Source organism: Molossus molossus, unplaced genomic scaffold (genome assembly GCF_014108415.1).
Source record: "Molossus molossus isolate mMolMol1 unplaced genomic scaffold, mMolMol1.p scaffold_m16_p_23, whole genome shotgun sequence".
Classification (NCBI taxonomy): Eukaryota; Metazoa; Chordata; class Mammalia; order Chiroptera; family Molossidae; genus Molossus; species Molossus molossus.
In genome coordinates this window covers 17,563,316-17,583,818 of record NW_023425359.1, presented here as the reverse complement: position 1 = coordinate 17,583,818, position 20,503 = coordinate 17,563,316, and the positions used below count along the sequence as shown (strand labels likewise).

General features: G+C 47.3%; 1 protein-coding gene across 2 annotated transcripts; it reads right to left on the bottom strand.

Moving 5' to 3' along the window:
* Positions 1-1,100: 1,100 nt before the first annotated feature.
* Positions 1,101-9,329, bottom strand: SLC30A10 (solute carrier family 30 member 10). Of its 2 annotated transcripts, none has more exons than XM_036277559.1 (4): positions 8,723-9,329; positions 7,998-8,075; positions 4,197-4,436; positions 1,101-1,622 (listed from the first exon to the last, which is right to left on the bottom strand). In XM_036277559.1, exons 1-4 carry the CDS (start codon positions 9,327-9,329, stop codon positions 1,123-1,125), a joined length of 1,425 nt encoding a protein of 474 aa, XP_036133452.1. In that variant the 3' UTR covers positions 1,101-1,122. The 2 variants fall into 2 exon arrangements, with proteins under 2 accessions (XP_036133452.1, XP_036133453.1); XM_036277560.1 differs by having other exon boundaries at positions 7,998-8,094; positions 8,871-9,329.
* Positions 9,330-20,503: the final 11,174 nt, after the last annotated feature.

The window sequence follows — 20,503 nt, the reverse complement described above, 5'->3', positions numbered from 1 at the left end:
TGCATTTGAATTGGGGAACATGGGTCAGAGATATAAACATGTAAGCTCCTCAAAATACATTAAAGTCAGCAACGACAGTCCTTCTCATTCCCCCTTGGACATGTACTTTTCCATTAAGTTACTAGTTGGCAACTGTAATAAATATTTTAAATATGTCTAAATAAATTTGGGGGCAGGAATGAGTACTCAATGTCATATACTCTTGTATCCCAGAAATGCTCATTTTCTCCTGGTAAATGCAATGTAGATTAATGTGATCCTATAAAAAAATTAAAAAAAAAAAAAGACTCAAAGGAAATTTGGACATATAAGTAAGTCATTATTAAGCAATAAATGAAAACAGTCCCAATGGATTGACTCGAAGACAGTATATAAGTGTTATACGTAAGGAAGTAGAAATATGCCTATATTTCCAAGTGAAAAAGAAACATGTTTTGTCTCTTTAAACATTTGAAACACCCAGTTCACAGCAGAAGGCGTTTATCCGATTTCCACTTCACAAAATGAAATGGGCCAAAAGCATTTTCTTCCTACCCTCCCCCCCATGAACTCTACTTCCTCTAGGTGTTTCGAGAGCGTTCTCTACCTTAATAGGTATCCATTTGACATTTATTCAAAAATAAGTCAAAGAAAAAACTGCTGCAGTGACAAGACTATTTTTCCTGTTATAATCTTCCGTGGAATGAGGGAAAAAATAGCCGTGATGGTTCTTCAATGTCTGCACTGTACTTGGCAATGAGCTCACCTGAGAGTCAGCTAGCAGTTCTGATCAGTGTACAACAAAAACTAGCTCCCGTCCCGTGTCCACAGTCACTGAGTCCCAGCCTCCAATGTCCCTGATGTATATACACAAGTGCAGTTTGCTTCCGAAAACAGCTGAGCAAACTGGAGCTTGAAGAGCAGCAAGAGACGCCCAGGATCATGCACCAGGTTATCTTATCAGTCCCATAAAAATTAACAGACGCGGTCGATTACCATCCCAAAGAGCCACCCCCTCGCTGACCACAGAGAGTGTACGCCATGGGTTTGGTCAGTGCCCCCAGCCCACGAAGCTCTTTCCACAAGCCAAGCTGGTGGGTCCAAAGTGCCTCGTCCGTATAGTCTGCTGATGCGGGTACCGGATTAGAAATGTGTACTGTTGACATAACACTGGTCCTCCTGAGTTCTGGTAAAAGCTTGTCCACGGTCACTCACACAGCCATCCGAGGATACTTCAATAGCCACTTCCGAGACTTCTGGTCTACCGAGGCCCTCGCTGCGGTCTACGTCGAGAGGGGGACCGCCGTTGTGCTCAGCGCAGCCGTTGACGTGGGCCAGGGGCAGTGCCCGGGGAGGACAGCACAGGTACCTGGCACAGCCCTTGGAGATGCAAGGGGAGCTGCAGAGTGACAGCATGTCTTTCTGCTCCAGGGAATCCTGCGAGTCCACGCTCTCGAACTGCATGGTCACATTGTGGATTCCCGCCTTGTGGAAGATTTCTCGAATTTTTCTACTGGCGTCCTGATATCCCCTGTCCTTCGGATACTTGATGTGCAGGGTGGCAATGATCTTCCCAGTTATCAGTTCCCAGACATGCACTTCATGAACACTGCTGATGTCCGGCACGGCAGAAAGCTTACTCACTAGAACAGGGAACAGCAAGCGACAGCCCGGTGAGAGCGAGGATTAAACCACAGAACTACTTTGGGGTCGGGGGGTATGGTCCCTTTAAGCATTCTCACCAAAATGATGTATTGACTAAGAATAGCAGGAAGAAAAATAGCCTCACCTATAGGAGTGCATGTCCCCATCATCTCTCTCCTCTCTGAATTCCTCTACCAAACATGGTCAGCTCATAAAAGGCAATTCAAGAAGCCCTGGCCGGTCTGGCTCAGCAATTAGAGCATTTGCCTGCAGTCCCGAGTGACCCGGGTTCAGTTCCCGCTGAGGGCATGTGCCTTGGTTGCAGTTTGTCCCCAGCCCTGGTTGGGTCGTGTGGGTGGCAGCCACTCGATGTGTCCCTTTCACGTTGTTGTTTCTCTCTCTCTCTCCCTCTCTCTCCCTCCCACTCCCTCCCACTCTATCTGAACAAAAAAAATTGAAAAAATGTCCTCCAATGAGGATAAAAAAAAAGGCAATTCAAGAAAATAAGTTTAACAACAACAAATGCCCAGGGTAGCTGAGTTTACAAAGGAATGGGGGGCCAGTGGGAAAATAAAATGGGAAAAGGGAAGGATATGGACCTACAGCCTCTCCCAGCAATTCTTATATCATGGATTAAATCTAGGGGAAATACCCAAATATTTGTGTACACGAATGGTTTGAAATGCTCTTTGTATAAATGAAAAAATGGAGACAGGAGGACACAGTTCAAACAATTATATAATAGAATATGATATACCCATGAAAAGTTAAGTTGCATAATTAAAGATATGAAAAAAAAGAAGATAGCTAAACTGTATGTGTGGCATGATCTTTTTTTTTTTTCCCCTTTTTTAAAAAAATAAGACATCAGTGTATATACACCAAAACATTTTTAGGCAGGTAAAGGCTTGTTTTATTGAATGATTGATGCAAAAATATTAAGAGTGGTCATTTCTGGGTGGTCATGTTAGAAGAGACTTCTCTTTTCTTATTTAGGCTCTTCTATCGTTTCCATACTATGTTAAATTAGTATGTAGAGAGATGGTCTTGAACAGCCCTTGTGGCCAGAGACCCTGTCGCCAGCTAGGGTCTGAATCCCTGGTTAGTCACTTCCTACCTGTGTGACTTTGGTCAATGTACCTATCCCCTCTGTGTCTCAGTTTCCTTACCTATAAATGAAGAATGATAAAAATAGTATTTCACAGGATTATTTTAAGGATTGAAATGAGTTGATTTAAGTAAAGCACTTAGAATACCTGGTATATAATAAGTCTCATAAAAGTGTGCTATTGTGATTACTATTTTTAAATACCTGTTTTTAAATATATATCCATAGATAGCTAGAGATAGATAGATAGATAGATAGATAGATAGACAGACAGATAGATGATAAATAAATACTTGCTCCTCCGTGTCTCCTCCCACTCTGCCTATAGCAATGGACTAAGAGTAGGTTCAGGAAATACAGGCTGATTATTTCAATACCTAATTGCCTCTCAGAGACAGTAAACTAACCAATGCTGCCAAAGAAGAGGCAAAGAAAAGCAAAAAGAACATCCGGGAGAAAGAGCACAGGAAGAACCACAGCTGATGGCCGTACTGGACCGATGGTACCAATGCTGCTTCTGAACAGAGGGCTGTGGAGGTAACGACCTTCACAGTACGGTCACCCTGTACATCACAGGGGAATGTGTAGCCATGGCAACACAGTGTGTTGACATCCATTTAAATGGCAATACAGTGTGTTAGCATCTGTTTAAATGGCCACACACTGTAAATCTAATTTCAGGTATTTGTCATCAAATAAGTTCTTCCAACTCCCAGTCGCATGTCCTCATAGTGGACCAGGGCTCGATTCCATGTTCACGGTTCAAAGGTAGATGAAAACAATTGCAAATCTGCATGAAAATGTGTTTCTACAGAAACACGGTCTCCATTTAGAAACACCAGAAATAAAGTGGCACATTCAGTTTCTCACCAACGTCTGGCTAGTTCCCACGCAGAAATTCCACAAAGTCTCTCAATTTTTTACCTTCAGAGGCACTTAACTAAAGTGAGAGTTTGACCTTCTATTCGAGCAAAGCCCCCCCCCAAACACATTTCATTATGGAATGAGGTCGTGAATGACCTGAATTTTAAACACTGTCCTTTGTACAGCTATAAGAGACATGGTGATTTGCATGCCCATAATAATCAACTAACTAGAAAGCAGGACCTAGAACACAAGTGAGCCATGGTTTCAGAATAAGGAGAATAAAAATCGAGTTCCGGGCACAGTGGCCTTATTTGAGTGAAAATAAATCCTCGACATGAAGGTAGGTAGCCCAGGAATAGCTGTTGCCTGAGCACCACAGTCTCAAAACACGTGCGGGTGGGTCAAAGGATCATGGATTGCGAAGGACCTCTGGCTGTTGGAGCTGAGATTCATCTCGCTAAGCTACAAAGCATACAACGGATGTCTCCCCTGCCTGCTGATGGGAAGTATTTCAGGGTACTGCTCTGCAATAATGCTGGCCCTTGGCTTGAAGAACAGGAAGACAGCAGTAGTTTTAGATCAGACTCTTCTGACTTACTCAGCTCTTCCATGTTGACCCCTTTGGGGACCATCTGCAACAGAATGATAGCGGTCTCCTTGATGAGCGGGAAGGCAGATGACAAAATGATGATGACCATGATGATGGTCAAGCTGGGGTCAATGTAGCACTGCCAGTTACACAGGTCGTCTTCATCCAGGGGCTGCACATAGAATATGATGGCAGTGATCACCACCACCACTGACCCCAGGGCGTCTCCCATCACATGCAAAAGCACACCTGCCGGGAAGAAAGCAAGACCACTATGCACAGATCCAATTTGGGGAGCCACGTGACCCTCTGTGACTCAGGGTCCCAAGACTGAAGACCTTTCGCTTTTTGTTTTCTTTGTGGGGAGACAGCAGGGTGGATTCAAAAAAATTTTAAATGGTAACTTATGCAGAAAACAGAACCCCAGGCCCCTGAGAAGTAGAGGGAGGACTGGCCTGGGACAATTCTGACCTGCGGACCCCCGGGGGAAGAGGGACTGGGCCGGTTCACCACGTCATATCAATGCCACCCGCCACCCATCAGAGGGCATCAAGCCAGGAAACAGAAGTTGAGTGAATGATTTCTTTTTCTTTCAGACTGTACTTTCATCGTTTTAAACATGTTTAAGAGGAGCGGGAACTAAGATGTATCTCTCATTCTTTGTCTCCCCTCTACCCGGATCTGTTTCCCCTTCCCCTGCATGCCCTTCCTCCTCCTCACTTAGCACATGGTCAGGGGAACCACATCTGGTTTAAGAAGTCCTCAGGAACAGGGATAGCAGTACAGTTCCCACTGCAGAAAAAGCCATTTGTCACAATGAAATAAAACTAGAATTCTATGGATAATAAAAATCTTTAATGAAGGGGCCGGTTTCTAGAGGCTTCCATCGTTATAGCAAAGAGGAACCGGTCATTCACTTGTTTGTTGCACACCGACCAAACTGGGACTTAATGGATTAGGTGAAAACCTTATCAGAAGGATGATACAATATGAACAGTTATTATTTTTTACAGAAAGCAACATTAGAACCTTGCTATTCAAAGTATGGTTTGCAGACCAGCCTGGACTCTTGGGAGAAATGCAGAATCTAAAGCCCCACCCTTGACCTACTGAAACCAATCCTGCATTTTATTTTATTTTATTTTTCTCCAATTTTTAGTCATTTATTTTTGTTATAGATGTTTCTCCTTTCCCCCCCCAGACTCCCTCCTCCCCATCCCATCCCCCCCAGCATTGTTGTCTATGTCCATTGGTTATGCATATATGCATATAAGTTCTTTGGTTCATCTCATCCATCCCCCCCACCTCCCTACTCTGTGGTTTGTTGGTTTGAACCATACTCCTTTCTGTGTCTCTGGGTCTATTTCGTTCATCAGCCCACCTTGTTCATTGTATTCCACAAATAAGTGAGATCATGTGGTATTTGTCTTTCTCTGATTAAAAAAAAAAAAAGCTGTGGTACATATATACAATGGAGTACTATGCAGCTGCAAAAAAGAAAGATCTCTTATTTTTTGAGACAACATGGAGGGACCTCGAGAGTATTATGCTAACCAATCCTGCATTTTAAAAAGATCCCTGAGCCCTGGCCGGTTTGGCTCAGCGGTTAGAGCATCCGCCTGTGGTCCGGAGAGACCAGGGTTCGGTTCCCGCTAAGGGCATGTACCTCGGTTGCAGCTTGTCCCTGGCCCTGGTTGGTCGTGCGGGTGGCAGCCACTCGATGTGTCCCATCACATCGATGTTTCCCTCTCTCTCTCTCTTCCTCTCTCTCCCTCCCACTCTATCTGTGCAAAAAATGGAAAAACGTCCTCAGGTGAGGATAAAAAAATTAAATAAAATAAAAATAAATAAAAAAATAAAAAGATCCCTGAGTGATTGACATGCACGTAAGTTTCCAAAGCACAGCATTGGTGGTTCAGTGGTAGAATTCTCACCTGCCAAAGCATTGCTCTCCATGGGTGGGGAACGTCAGGCTTTTGGGCCCTGTAAGACCCTAGAAATCAATACCAGCTCACATCACACACCTGAATTCAGTTAAAAAAAAACTGCTTAGAGCACTGGTTCTCAACCTGTGGGTCTCGACCCTTTGGGGGTCAAACAACCCTTTCACAGGGGCCGCCTAAGACATAACAGTAGCAAAATTACAGTTATGAAGTAGCAATGAAAATAATTTTATGGTTGGGGGTCACCACAACATGAGGAACTGTATTAAAGGGTCACGGCATTAGGAAGGTTGAGAACCACTGGCTTAGAGCATCATTTCACCAAATTATTGAGGCTGAATATGGCCCTATTGCCATGTGCTTTCTGGCCTCTCATGTAAGATGAAGAGGGATGGTCATTGTCATCTGGGGACCACAGTCCCCATGCAGGATCTGGAAGTAAGTGCATCAGTAACCTTCAGGGTGAGGATTATTCCCAGCTCCCGAGAAGAGCAGATCATCACACATACAAAACAAAAATCAGGTCACTAGGTCATACATCATTTCAAATCCCCATTGGTTAATGCTATGGGTATAAGACGACATCATTATTCAGAAATGTCTATATATTCTGTTCTACTCTAACAATGTCCCCTTCGTCAACTTCATAATTCCTATACTTAATAAAATAAAAACTAAATAATTAAATATATATATAAAACAAATCCCCCTGGTGCTGTTAGATTTCTAAAATAGATTCATTTACAATGTTTAGGAGCTCATGTGTTGCTGTTATTTTCTGATTTCCCCTATAGGTGCCATCTGGGTATCGCTTTGTAAAACAGATGCGAGACCCTCAAAAATAACGCTGTTTCCTGGATTATTAGTTTTTCTTTTTCTTTTTCTTTTTTTTTTCTTTTTTTGTTCAGGTAGAGTGGGAGGGAGAGAGAGGAACAGAGAGAGAGGGAGAAACATCGATGTGAAAGGAACACATCGAGTGGCTGCCACCCGCACGACCGACCAGGGCCGGGGACAAACTGCAACCGAGGTACGCGCCCTTAGCGGGAACCGAACCCGGGTCTCTCTGGACCACAGGCCGACGCTCTAACCACTGAGCCAAACCGGCCAGGGCTATTAATTTTTCTTGATATCATTTTCCATCTAAGCCCACTACAGTCTTCCCCAAACCATCTGAAATAAAGGGTGGCCAGGTCTTTGTTGAAATTCTCACCATCAAGTGTGGGGATTGACCCAAAGCAAAGCAAAGTCAGTGCCTGAAACGTCGGGAAAGAGAAAGATGTCGGGTGCAGTGTGGGTGCCTGGGGAGAAAGGCACCTTTGAACTCCCGGGGCCGGCCCGTGTCCAGTGCTGTAACTTAGAGCCCTCGGTGGGAGGGATGCGAGGGATGTGCCTTCTCAGAACCCCCTCTTTGGGCCTGGAAGTGGCAACTCAAGGGAGCCAACAGACCCATCCAGCAGATTTTTGGCAGAAATAACTGAGGCGAGGAGGGTCAGGCAGCAATGCCATCCTGCACAGCTGCCCACCTGCTCACGTCCCTCCTTTATCTAAGTGGTATTCAATTAACCTAGGCTGCATTTCAGGTTAGTGATACCCACGGATGGGCCAACTCAAGTGACATGAGAACAGGCCACTGATCTGTGAGGCTCTGGAGCAGGGTGTGTCTGATGAACAAGGGTCAGTCATTCGCAATGAGCGTCTCCCTCAGAATCAATCCAGTGATGAGGCAAGAGACAGGGTCATAGTCTATGCCTGTAACCTGCCTACTTTCTAACACACCTGATGCAAAGGTAAACAGAAAGCGAAGAGGACAGCCCAATCCGCATGCACTGCTGAAAAGGATTTCCAGTCGACCCCAAGTCAAGCCTACCTCTGATATTCAGGGCTTCCGATTTCTTCTCCTTTTTCATCATCTCTTCCGGCTCATGCGGCGTGTTCAAGAAATCACCTGCATTCAAAGAAGAAACCTTGTGTTGTGTATAAGTTCTACAAACAAAAAGAACCAATGGTCTCAAAAAGAGGTTTGTTATTTCAAATTCCTCCTAGCTTTTCAGTCCCCTCACCTGTACACACACACACACACACACACACGTGCACACACGTGCACAGAGCCAGGACTAGTCCGTGCTGGCCTTGAAATAAGCCTTGTGATACACCTTTGGACTTCATGCACACTTCATTACAATTATAACAAAAAGAGACAAGTGGGGGGGGGGACCCATCTCTACCCCCAAACCCGTCACTCCCAGGGGAACAGAAGGATGGGCAAAGGGGGAGGGGAGAAAAGCAGAGAGCATCGGAAGAAGGGGGGAGGGGAGGAGCGCAGAGTGGCATCTCTTGCCCAATAACTGATTTCCAAAGAAATCAATACTCCCGTACAGAAAGAATAGGGGGAGGGAACACACGCAAAGCAGCCTGAGGATCCAGGAGAGAGAAATCGAGGGGAACGTGCTGAGTTAGCAGAAGAGGGTCAAAGGGGGACTGCAGAGGAGCCGGATTTGTTGAAGCAAAGAGGAAAGGAGGGCGTGGGACAAGGGGAGAGGGCTCCGAGCGGGGGGAGGGGCGGGCAGTCCAGAGGATGCACCCGAAAGGCACCTGCTACGTTGGCGAACACGGTCGCCCCCTTTTCCGAGGTCTTTCCCAGCGAGGCCACGCGCAGGGTCACGGCCGAGTCGGCGCCAGGGCCCGTGCGGGGGGCGCCCTGCGGTCCCCCGAGCGCGCCGCCGGTGCCGCCCTGGGCCACCTGCTGCGGGCGGCGGCGGCGGCGGCGGCAGCAGGCGAGCCAGGCGCGGTAGTCCTGGAAGATGAGCAGCCCCACCACGTTGACCGCCAGCCCCAGGGCGCCCACGATGAGCACCAGCGCGGGGTCGTCCACGCGCTCGGGCCGGGCCAGGCGCAGCACGGCCTCCACGAAGATGGTGAAGCAGAGCGCGGCGAGGAACACGGCGTTGCACAGCGCGCCCACCGCCTCGGCGCGCCCGTAGCCGTAGCTGGCCCGCCAGCCGCCCGGGGCGCGGCGCGCCACGTAGCCCGTGACCAGGCCCACGCACAGCGAGATCAGGTCGGACAGCATGTTGAAGGAGTCGGACAGGAGCGCGATCGAGTTGCCCAGGTAGCCCGACACCAGCTCGGCCACGAAGAAGACGACCGTGAGCACCAGCATGAAGAGCAGGCGACACGTCTTGCCGGAGTAGCGGCCCATGTTCCCGCAGCGCGCGAGGCGGCGCCCGGCCCAGCCCCGCGACAGGTGGCGCCCCCAACTCCGCCGGCCCGGCACCGCCTCCTGGCCTCCCCGGCTGCGCTGGGCCCTTTATAAGGCGGAGGCAGGGCGCCCAGTCCCCGCACGGCCAGAGTCTAAAGGAGAGGGCGGCGCGCCTATCTGCAGAGACCTTAGCCACCTCCCGCACGGCCGCTTCCCCTCCCTCGGGCCCAGGCCTCCCTTGGCAGGCGGCCAAGAGCCACTGTCTGTCCCTCTAGGACGGAACTGGGGACGACAGGGAGTTGCTGAGAAGAGGGGGCGTGTCTGATGTCACCTCTCACAGACCCCACCACCCCCAAGCCGAGGTGGGATCCTCCCGACCACTCACGGGCTTCTCCAGTCCCTTCCATCACCAAAGCGCTAACTGTTGACCCCTAGTGATAAGGGCTGGGCTGCTGTGGGTGTGATCGCTGCAGCGGACGTGGACACCTTGGCCTACGTGCCCAGACGCCGCTTGCTTTCTCGATTCATTACCGGGCAAGCCTGGATGCACGAACCTGGCCACCCCTGCCCTCCAGGGCGCTTCCTGCTTTGTGCCCGGTGAAGTTTGAGCTGATTCCTCAAATGAGCGCTCCCCCTCCAGGACCACCCATGGTATAGTCACTGTGTCCTCTCTGCTTGTTCACAGCCCTTATACAAGGCAGGTTATCAGCTCCCGCAGTCCCTCTTGGCAGTGTGATCCCTGCCCAGGTGAACTACAGACAGCCCCGGAGGACAGCAATGACCCCACTTTCGTAAGCGTGGTACTGCCGCCCAGTACCCAGAAATGCAGTCCTCTGTGGGAGGCACAAATCCCCTGGCCACCAAAGAAGCCAGGGCAGGGCTGGTCTGTGTACTTGTATCATTCTCCATCGGAGGGAATGTTCTGCTCGCCCCCATGTGTCTCTCATAGCATGACCTGATGCTCACAGGTCAATCACCTGACCTCCATGAAGGTTTATCCCAAATAGAGTCTTTCGTGTTGACAAAAGGGTCTGTTCCAAGTAAAAGTTAGTGTAAAGAGAGCCCTTTCCAGAGCTGCCAGAGAGACCAGGAAGGGGCCTCTGGAGAAGGGTGTTTGCTCTTGGTCAGCAGGGAGTGGGGCGAGGGCGTCCTTGCAGACCCAAATTTCCTTACTGGTTTGGTTTTGTATAAACTTGTCTCATTCCACAAAGGATCTGAAGGTGAAGTCTGGTGATTTCTATTCTCTCTCCCCCATCCCCAGACCCTGAACTTGAACCATTCCTGAAAAAATGCATTGATTTTTTTGGCTTGGAAATGACAAAAATGTCTCACTCGAAGAAAGTACAGAATCATTAGCAGAACGTTCTGGTTCTAGCCCCGTTCGCTGCCTCTGCCTTGGAAAGCACGGACCTGTCGTTTAATGCTCTATCTGCTAAACCAGACTTGATTTGAGGGCTCCGCTTCTTACACTCAGGGAGCCTGTTAGGCATCCCCTCCTCCCCACCTCCAGGAAAACACCCCGCACAGAGACCGTGAGGAAATTGATCATGTTGGGCATTTCTAAAAATCAGCATTCAAATGATCAATAATTTAAAGGGAGTCAGGAGATGAAGGTTTTGAAGATGTGCGTCCTGGCCCAAGATTTTAAGAGTATAAGCCAGTTGTCACCGCCATTAAAAGGGGGTGAATATCTAAGCACAGAGATTACAGTAGAGAACCACACAGACAAAAATCCCTGCCCTGGTGGATCTTACATTCCCAAGAGGGTGAGGCAGATATGAAACAAACAAGAAAGTGTGAACCCTGCCTAAGAAGACATCTACTAAGATGGGCTCCTGCAGGGTAACTGGGCTCAAATTAAAATTGAAAAGCAAGCAAACAAAAACGATCTCCCCAAAACAGAGCCTAGCAGCCACGTGTACACGTGGGGCCTCTCAGCAAACGGCGAGGAGAAGCCTGTGCTGACCCACCTGCCCCTCATGAGCTGCCTGCCTGCAGTGGGCTTCAGATCAGAGCCAGCCCTACAAGGGAGTTCCTGTCACCCTAGTTCAAACAGCAGGACTGAGGTTCCCCATCCAACCGCATTTCCACAGCTTTGACTAATCAGAGGCGTTCTAATCTGACCAATCTGGACATTGCCTTTTGGACCAATCAGACTGCAGAATCTGGAGTCCTCATTTGCATGAGGATGGACCCATCAGGGACCAGGAGCGGGGGTATTTGTTCCTATAAGCCAGCTCCCCTCTGGCGCTGGGCACAGGGTCTCTCTCCACCAAAGACTAACGACTGCGACTCCTGGGCTGAGCTAAAACACCCAAGGTGTCTCCTGGGAGCAGAGCAGAGCAGACTGGCACCGGCCAGAGCAGACCAGTGTGATACAAAGCAGACTGGCAAGGAGCAGACCAGAGCTGTGTAGCCAAAGAGGGGCCTGGCCCCAGGGCCACCACACAGCTGTGCTGTGTCACAATTGAGCTAGACAGTTTTCTTCACTGCCAAAATAAATAAATAAAAGGGAAGAAATAATAGGATTCAATGGGTTAATAGGTGTAAGGCAGCGGTTCTCAACCTGTGGGTCACCTGAGGCATAACAGTAGCAAAATTACACGTATGAAGTTGCAACAAAAATAATTTTATGTTTGGGGGTCACCACAACATAAGGAACTGCATTAAAGGGTCGCGGCATTAGGAAAGTTGAGAACCACTGAAAAGTGATTATGACAACGCCTGGCACATAGGAGGCACTCAATAAATGTTAACCAACAGGGAGAAAGTGAAGATGCAGGGTGAGGAGGAAGAGACTGGGCAGGAGGAAGAACGGGTAGTGGTCCAGAGGCCCCCACACCATCGTAAGCGTGCTAGTGTTAGTATTATTACAGCACAAGTGTACGAGAATCACCCTGGAATCACAGAAGGCACACTAATATACAAGTCAAGCCAGGCACCGCCCCTGTCCCCTTGTCTGCCTTATGCTGTCTTCAAAACCGCTGAAACATGCAATATGACAGCCAGCAAAACAGCCCACTGAGAGAGGAAGGCCTCTGGGGCACGACCGGACTTCGGGGCTGCGGCATTCCCTGCTGGTTGCACGTCCCCGTCATTCACGACTGAAACAAAAACCTGAGGTCAGCAGAAATGTATCTGGGCAGATAACAAGAATTATGTCATTGCCCCAGCAGGGCAGTGGGGGGAACCAGCTAGCCCGTGGTTGGGGGACCACAGGAGGGAGCTGAGTCTGCAGCACCCACCCAGGGCCTCTCCTGACTTTAGGAATGGCCAACAAAATGCACTTAAGAAAAATGTTTTCACTAGCTAACTCTGATTCTATATATAAGATATAAAGTTACATAGAAATATGTATCTATTTTTATTTCTATTTTATAGAACTATATATAAATATTTATATGTAAGTGTATATAGACCATAATATAAATATGTGTGTAAAACTATGATTCGGTGAATTTATATAATATGTATATTTGCGACACTTTGTAACACGGAGGTTCTTCTTTACACTTTGTAATACATATATTTGCAACACTGTAACTCAGAGGTTCCCAAAAGGACGCATTTTGTCCCTCAAACCTTTCTAGAATACATTAACTTGAAGAACTTAACTTAGGTGACTACTCTTTTTCCTGATAGAGGCAAGACATGGGAAGAAGAAAAGCGAAGACCACTTTGAACGGGCTGTCGACGGGCAGAAATACTCAGTGGCGCTGGGAGCCACAGCCCACTTAGAAGGAGCAGCTCTCGGAGCTGTGCCCTTCGACCTGCTGGGTGGCACCTCCGCGATTTCTCCCAAGTGCCACTTGCTCTTCCGGCAAAGTGGTCCGTCTGCTCCTGGCACCAGTCCAGGGAGTGGTAAGAACGCCAGCCTCACCATAACATCTAATAACACAGCTTGTTTATTAAGACCCACCTCTGGATCATTTTAATTCTGCACTCACTTGAGGAAAGCTCAAGAGGCAGAGTAGCATAGCGGTTAGTACGTTATGAGCTTTGGAGTCAGACAGACTTGGAACCAAATCGTAGCTCTGCTGTTCACCTGCTCTGTGATGGGAGTTCCTTACACCTTCTCTCTCCCCATCTGTGGACAAAGGATAACAACAGGTTGTACCACAGTGAGAAAACTATGTAAACTGCTCAGTGTAGTACTAGGCTCATAAGAAAGGCTCAATCAGTGTAGAAAAAAAAAATAACCACCACTTTGATGTTTAAATCTAAGTTTTGGAAGAGGGAAATATTTCTCTTCACCAAAGGATTTACATAGGGTTGCTTTTAGAGCAAAATAAACATTTAAGAATCTGTCCTGTTTGGGTTTAGAATGAATCGCCCCAAAATGTGCCTCTGTGGTGTGGGTTGTTCTGAGCTAAAGGCAGCAGAGACCCTTCTGCCCCCCTTTAATTATCTGGAAGAATTTGATTTAGGGATCTTGCTCATAATAAGAGATTATCAAAGATCATCTCTTTTTTTAACCTATCTATAGTGTTGAACAAACTTCTAATTACTGAATATCTGCTCTCCTTATAGTCCTGCAATGACCTTCCTCCCCTCTGAAGCCCCAAGGTGGTCATTAGTTCAGAAGGTCATATGCACCTCATTTTCCCTTTCTGCCTTTGAACCTCCCCTGCATGTGGGGGTCTCCAACTCTCTCGTGTGTAGAGTTCTCATATATATGTAACTCAATTTGGTCATTTTCTCTTGCTGATCTGTCTCATGTCAATTTGATTACTAGCCCAGTAATCGATCAGCAAGTATCTCCACACAGCCCTGCAAAGTTTGCAACTTAATTTAAGGAATAGTGAAGCTTTCATAGACATAAGACGTTTTTGAGTGCCCGTAACTAGAAGGGAAGTGTTGTAGTCTAAATGCTTGTGTCCCCCCCCAATTCCATATGTTGAAATCCTAACCCCCACAGATGATGGTATTGGGAGGTGGGACCTTTGGAGGGTGATTAGTTCATGAGCGTGGAGTCATCATGAGTGGGATTTGCGCTGTTATGAAAGGGACCCCTCAGAGTTCTCCACACCCCTTCCACTAGGTGAGGACACAGTGAGAAGGCTCTGGCGATGAGCCCAGAAAAGAGCCCTCACCCGACCACACTGGCACCCTGATCTCGGACTCCCCGCCTTCAGAATGTGAGAAATAAATTCTGTTGTTTATAAGCCATCAGTATGTGGTATTTTGTTATATCAACCCAAATGGACTAAGGTAGGAAGTATAGTTGGAATTCTAATACTTCAACATACACAAACTATAGGAGCCCAAGTTACCAGCTGCTGAGTCATGGTGTAAAAGGATGACGATGACTTTTACATAGAGTTGCTGGATTTGGGCTGTTGGATGGGTCTGACAGTACTGACCGATGTCATGGTGTTTGGCATTTGGCATGCATGCTTCTTACTGTCCCCAGGTCACAGCGCACGCCCAGAAACCCAGTCATGGGGAACCCCTTGTGAGGTTTGGAGAGGGTGGGCAGAGGACATGAGAAAAGCACAGGAAAGGGGATGTGGCTAGAAGGAGGAAGGGGGGAAGGGTTTGAGGCAGAATTGCTAATTCAAGAAACATTTATCATCCAAAATTCCTCACCACTTGCTGATAGGGTTTGACGTGGGAATCCTGATGGAGAACAGGGCAGGGAAAAAACCAGCCTTGGACCATTTCCAATTCAAATGGAAGCAAAAAGCACTGTGAGGTACAAGAAATGGGGGAACCCCCTCTTGATGCTGATCCTAAACCTAGCAGTCGTTTTAGCTATAAGTGAAGTCCTATATCATTTAGTAATTTACAGAAAGCTTTTCCATGTTCTTCATTGTATCAGAAACAATCTCACACGAAGCAGATTTCTTCACCGCTGGATTCACCTTCATGTTTAAACTACGTAAAAGTGAAAAAGGCCATTTGCCCAAGAATTTGTGGGAATACTGGGGGGGTTGAAATAAAACCTATAATACCTTTACCTTTATCAGCCAATGCACTGGTCAGCTAAATATTCAGGGTTATGTAATGGAGAGATGGAGGTTTTGGAGGCTCTCGGGGCTGGGATCTAATCCAGGCTCTGTCGGTTCCGAGTAACTGGGCAAGTCACTTAATTAAGTTCCCTGAGGTCTGTGCTCTTACCTAGAACCGGGGTAGAGATCCCCCTCCCATGCAGGGGTTGGGTCAAAGGGGACAGCATGTGGAAGGCCTTGCAGGATGTCTTTTTTTTTAAGCAGTGAGAACTCCTGGTCTGAGCCCAGTAAAATTGTTAGTTCCTCAAAAAAAAGAAAAAGCAGTGAGAAATCAGACCTCTCAATACATTCTGACCAGGGTCTGACATATGGAATAAACTCAGTGAACGAACATTAGATTAATATAAACATGCATGAAGGGATCAAAAGGTTGAAATGTTTTTTTTTAATATTCCCAGGGATGTAAAGTACGGCATAGGGAACATAGTCAATAATAGTGTAAAAGCTGTATGGTGCCAGATGGGTACTGGAGATATCGAGAGGAATACTTTGGAATGCATATGATTGTCTGACCACTTGATGACGATCTTAAGTAAATAAGTAGATAGTGGCCTCGTTCCTTAACTTCTGGCTCTCATTATTCACAGAACTATGGCTGACTCTGTACCACGGGGGAATCCTCTTCGGAGGTATTTAGAGTGACTTATTTTATTTAATTTTTATCTTTTTAATACATTTTTATGGATATTTTTTAGAGAGAGAGGAACATCCATGTGAGATACATCCATCAGCTGCTTCCTTCACGCCCCCTACTGGGGATCGAGCCTGCAACCTGAGCATGCGCCCTGACCAGGAATCAAATGGGGCCCCATTATATCTTAGCACTGCATGTTGCTGTGAAGAAATCTGAATCCAGCCTGGGATTTGTTCCCTTGTAGGTGGCAGGTGTTTTCTGCCTGGATGCCTATGGGATTCTTTCTTTACCCTTGATATTCAGGAACTTTTCCAGAATGTATGCATTGATTGTTACATTTCAATGATCCCTTTTGATTTGCAGGTTTATATCGTCCTTTAATTCAGAATAAATTCTTGTACCATATCCTTGAATATTGTTTTCTGCTACATTTGTCTGATCTCTACCTTGAGCAACACCTATCCATTTCTATTAGCTTCCTTCCAATCGCGTTCAAATCCTTGGTCCATTCCTGAAGCCTGTCTTCCACATCATCAGTTATTTTCTATTGTGTTTATTCTGTGTCTTATTGCATCCAGTGTGGGTTTCAATTTCTGTAATATTTTCTTTTCCATTTTCCCCCCCTAAGTTCTGACAGTTCATATTCATGGTTTCATCTGAAAATTTCTTCTGTTATCCGGGATAATTATTACTTTGCCATGTATTTTTCATCTGCCTTTTTCCTGGTTCTTTTTTTTTTTTACTTTTTCTCAGTAGCATCTCTAAGTAGTTCCATGTTGGACCTTCACTATTCATTGAGCATCTTTTGTGTTGTTTTGTTAATCTTCACCCGCAGATATTTTTTCCATTGATTTTTTAGAAGGAATGGAAGGGAGGGAGGGAAGGAGAGAAAGAGAAGGAGAGAAACAACTTTGTAACAACTTTGTGAGAGTCACATCAATTGGTTGCCTCCCACACATGCCCCAACTGGATGGAGTCTGTAACCCAGGTATGTGCCCTTGATTGGGAACTGAACCTTCAACCCTTCAGTGTGCAGAACGATGTTCTAACCATTGAGCAACACTGACCAGGGCCATTGAGCCTTTTTGAGTGGGGCACTTAGAGCCATATCTGCTAATTGGGTGGGCAGGGGTGGGGGCGGGATCCAAGGCACAGGTGTCTGGTGATTCCAAATTGAACATGCCGTTTCCTCGTCCCATCAGGACAAACAGGTCACCCAGCAGATGGCTCACGCTACAGCCTCCCAGCTCAGGTTTGTGGGTGTGTTAGGGGGACCCTCCATCTCCCACGCTTCACATTTCTACAAGGCACCTCCACAGCAGTACTGCTCCTGGCTCTTTCTGCCACGTGCCCGACTTTCGCCAGGGGCAGCAGAACTGCTCCCATTAGTGAGCATGGGAGAGGGCAGGGCGCCCTCAGCCAAACTCCTCTGGGCTTGTTTTCAGATTTGCCTTCCCAGAGACCTGACATCCTGGTCTGTGTGTATCTGAGGGCATCTGAGGGGGCAGCTCTGTCCTGGGCAGGGTGGTCTAGGACTGAGTGGGTTTAATTCTGGGGTAACTGTTGAAAAGCTCTTTGCTGCTACACATCTAAGCCATAGCCTTCAGCCTCCATAATAAAGTTGATATTTTATGTTTAACCAAAATCTATATCTTACCTATCAATTGCTCCTAAATTCTGGAGAGTAAGAAAGAAATACAGGGTGGGGCAAAACAGGGTTTAAGTCGTGAGCATATAAAACACAGAGGTTATTCTTGTGTTGCTATTTATTAATTATTATTTCCCAAATGACTATAGAGCTACTTTTGCCCCACCCTGTCTTACTAATGAGTCCCTAAAGCTCTACATACTGGTGAGTTGGCAGGAAGCTTGAGAAGGATAAAGGCAAGAAGCTAGAGGCCAAAGTCACACATGGAGAGTGAGCTTCCGGCAGGACCAGGCACGAGCTGCTGGCCTTAGGCTCCAGTAAGTGTGAGCCGGGCAGGTCGAGGAGGTGGTCCTGTCCTGCCTTCAGTAAGTGTGAGCCGGGCAGGTCAAGGAGGTGGTCCTGTGCTGCCTTCAGTAAGTGTGGGCCGGGCAGGTCAAGGAGGTGGTCCTGTGCTGCCTTCAGTAAGTGTGGGCCGGGCAGGTCAAGGAGGTGGTCCTGTGCTGCCTTCAGAGGGTGGGGGGTGTTATAGAGGGAGAGCTGTTTGACTAGGCCTTCGTGAGTGTGAGTTTTAAGACTGGGTTTTACGATAAGCTCCAAAGAAAAGAAAATAAGGAGAGGGAAAGTAGTTCACAGTCAGAAACAGCAGACTGAGCCAGAAGAAGAGAGTAGACAAATGCAAGAAGAAAGAAGAGACAGATGGATGGATGGAAGGAAGGAAGGAAGGAAGGAAGGAAGGAAGGAAGGAAGGAAGGAAGGAAGAGAGAGGGAGGGAGGGAGAGAGGTAAGAAGAGAGAGAGAGAAAGAAAAAAAAGAAAGAAAGAAAGAGAAAGAAAGGAGGGAGGGAGGGAGGGAAGGAGGGAGGGAGGGAGAGAGAAGTAGGGAAGGAAGACAGAAGAAGGAAGGAAGGAAAGAGAGGGAAGGAGAGGGGGGAGGGAAGGAAACCCTACCCACCTAAATATTCCTAAAGAGAAGATTACATTAGATTAGATTAGATTAGATTAGGGGCTGGCATACAGACCATTATCAGGGACAGAAAGGCAAGATGTCGAACAGCTGACTGAAGTCTGGAACGCACCCACCACCACCATAGGCAACCAGATCCAGGGAGCTATAGTGTCATCTCCTTGCCCGGCCGGTGTGGCTCAGTGGGTTGAGCCTCATCCCATGGACTAAGAGGTCCCGGTTCGATTCCAGGTCAGGAAACAGAGTGAGGACTCCAGGACAGGCGCAGAGAGAATGCGACACACCGAAGGGGTCCAGGAAAGAATACGATAGTTGAACTATTGGTTTAGCTGGAAAATGCCTTTCAAGTGAGACAGTCCAACCCAGAGAGGTGACAGTTGACCAGATGTGTTTGGACAGCAGCTGCTGTTGGAAGCCCCATAAAACACTGACTTCATTTCTCTCACTGTGGTAAGAAAACAAAAATTGACGTTAGGGAACAAATGTCTGACCCAGAAAACAATGACCACGTCCAAGGGAAAAAGTCCAACAGAAACACAAGCCTTCCATGTGATAGAGAAGGAAAGAAACATTAAGAACACGATTAAACCATTAAACGTTAACAACTCAACCAAGTCTTCCTGTCAGAACACCAAGGACGCAAATCACTAGCAGCATCTCCCAGGCTTCCGATGAAAAGGGCGGCCCGCTGCTCAAGGCCCACGCGTGAGCTGTGGAGAGTCAGTGTCTGCAGTGTCCGCAGTGTCCGCAGGACAAGCTTCCAACATTCCCCACAGCCTCAGCTCAGAAACCTGCGGGGCTGACCCTCAGGCTGACGTAGGACCAGAGTGACGGAGAAGCCTCCTTGGGAGGCGGGACTCAGGCCTAACCAGCTCAGGGTTAGGAAGAATCGGGAGCTGAGAAGGTCATGGCAGTTTCTAAACCCTGCAGAGGCCGGGAGGACTGCGAAAGTCACTCCCCTGGTGAAGGACGGGCCGTGTTGACCAGAAACAGAGAGAGAAAGCGGGCATGGTTTGGGATCAAAACAAAAATAATTTAAATGAAATGGAAGGAAAGGCATTATGGAAAGATAATTAATTAATTTAAAAGAATAAGCAGAGCATCCTCCCATGGACTGAGAGGTCCTGGTTCGATTCCCGGTCAGGGCACATGCCTGGGTTTCGGGCTCAATCCCCAGTAGGGGGCGTGCAGGAGGCACCCAATCGATGTTTCTCACGTCGGTGTTTCTCTCTCTCTCTTTCTCCTTTCCTCTCTCTCTAAAAAAATCAATAAAGACATTTAAAAATAAACAAATAAGCAGATATTTCAGATGTAAACTTGCCACTTATATATTAGATAAAGGGAAGGCCCGGTCTACCCTATACAGAGCTGCACACACACTTTTGTGTGAAAATAAAGGCCAACGTACAGCAAGGTGTCTGTCTGTGGGAGCACAGGTCAAGGGCAGAGAGGCCCATCAGTGGCATTTTACAGAAAACCCAAGCCTGAAAAATTATCAAAAATAACATACGAACATCAAAGAGAATGGGGACGTCAAGGAAAATCACACGAAGTCAACAAGGAGGAGAAAAACATATAAACAGAGCAGATTGAGCCCTGAGCCCAGAGGAAGAAAAGCGCAGGGCCGCATAGTTCCCAGGATCTGAATTCCAGCAATGCTGTTCCCCGCCTTCCCGTCCCCCAACACACACAGAGCCATCCAAAATCTGGACTTTAAATCTACTTTGTTTGTTTTTTTCTTTCATGCTTGCAATTTTTGCTTTTTTCATTTCACCTCCAAACACCTGCTTCATCATCATGTTTCATGTCAGGGGTGAACCACACTGGCTAGATATTGATCCGAGGTTCCCAGGCTCCCTCATTCAGCTGAACCTTCCAGACATTCTTTCCTCCCAGGTGTTCTTAAAAATTTCTGGCT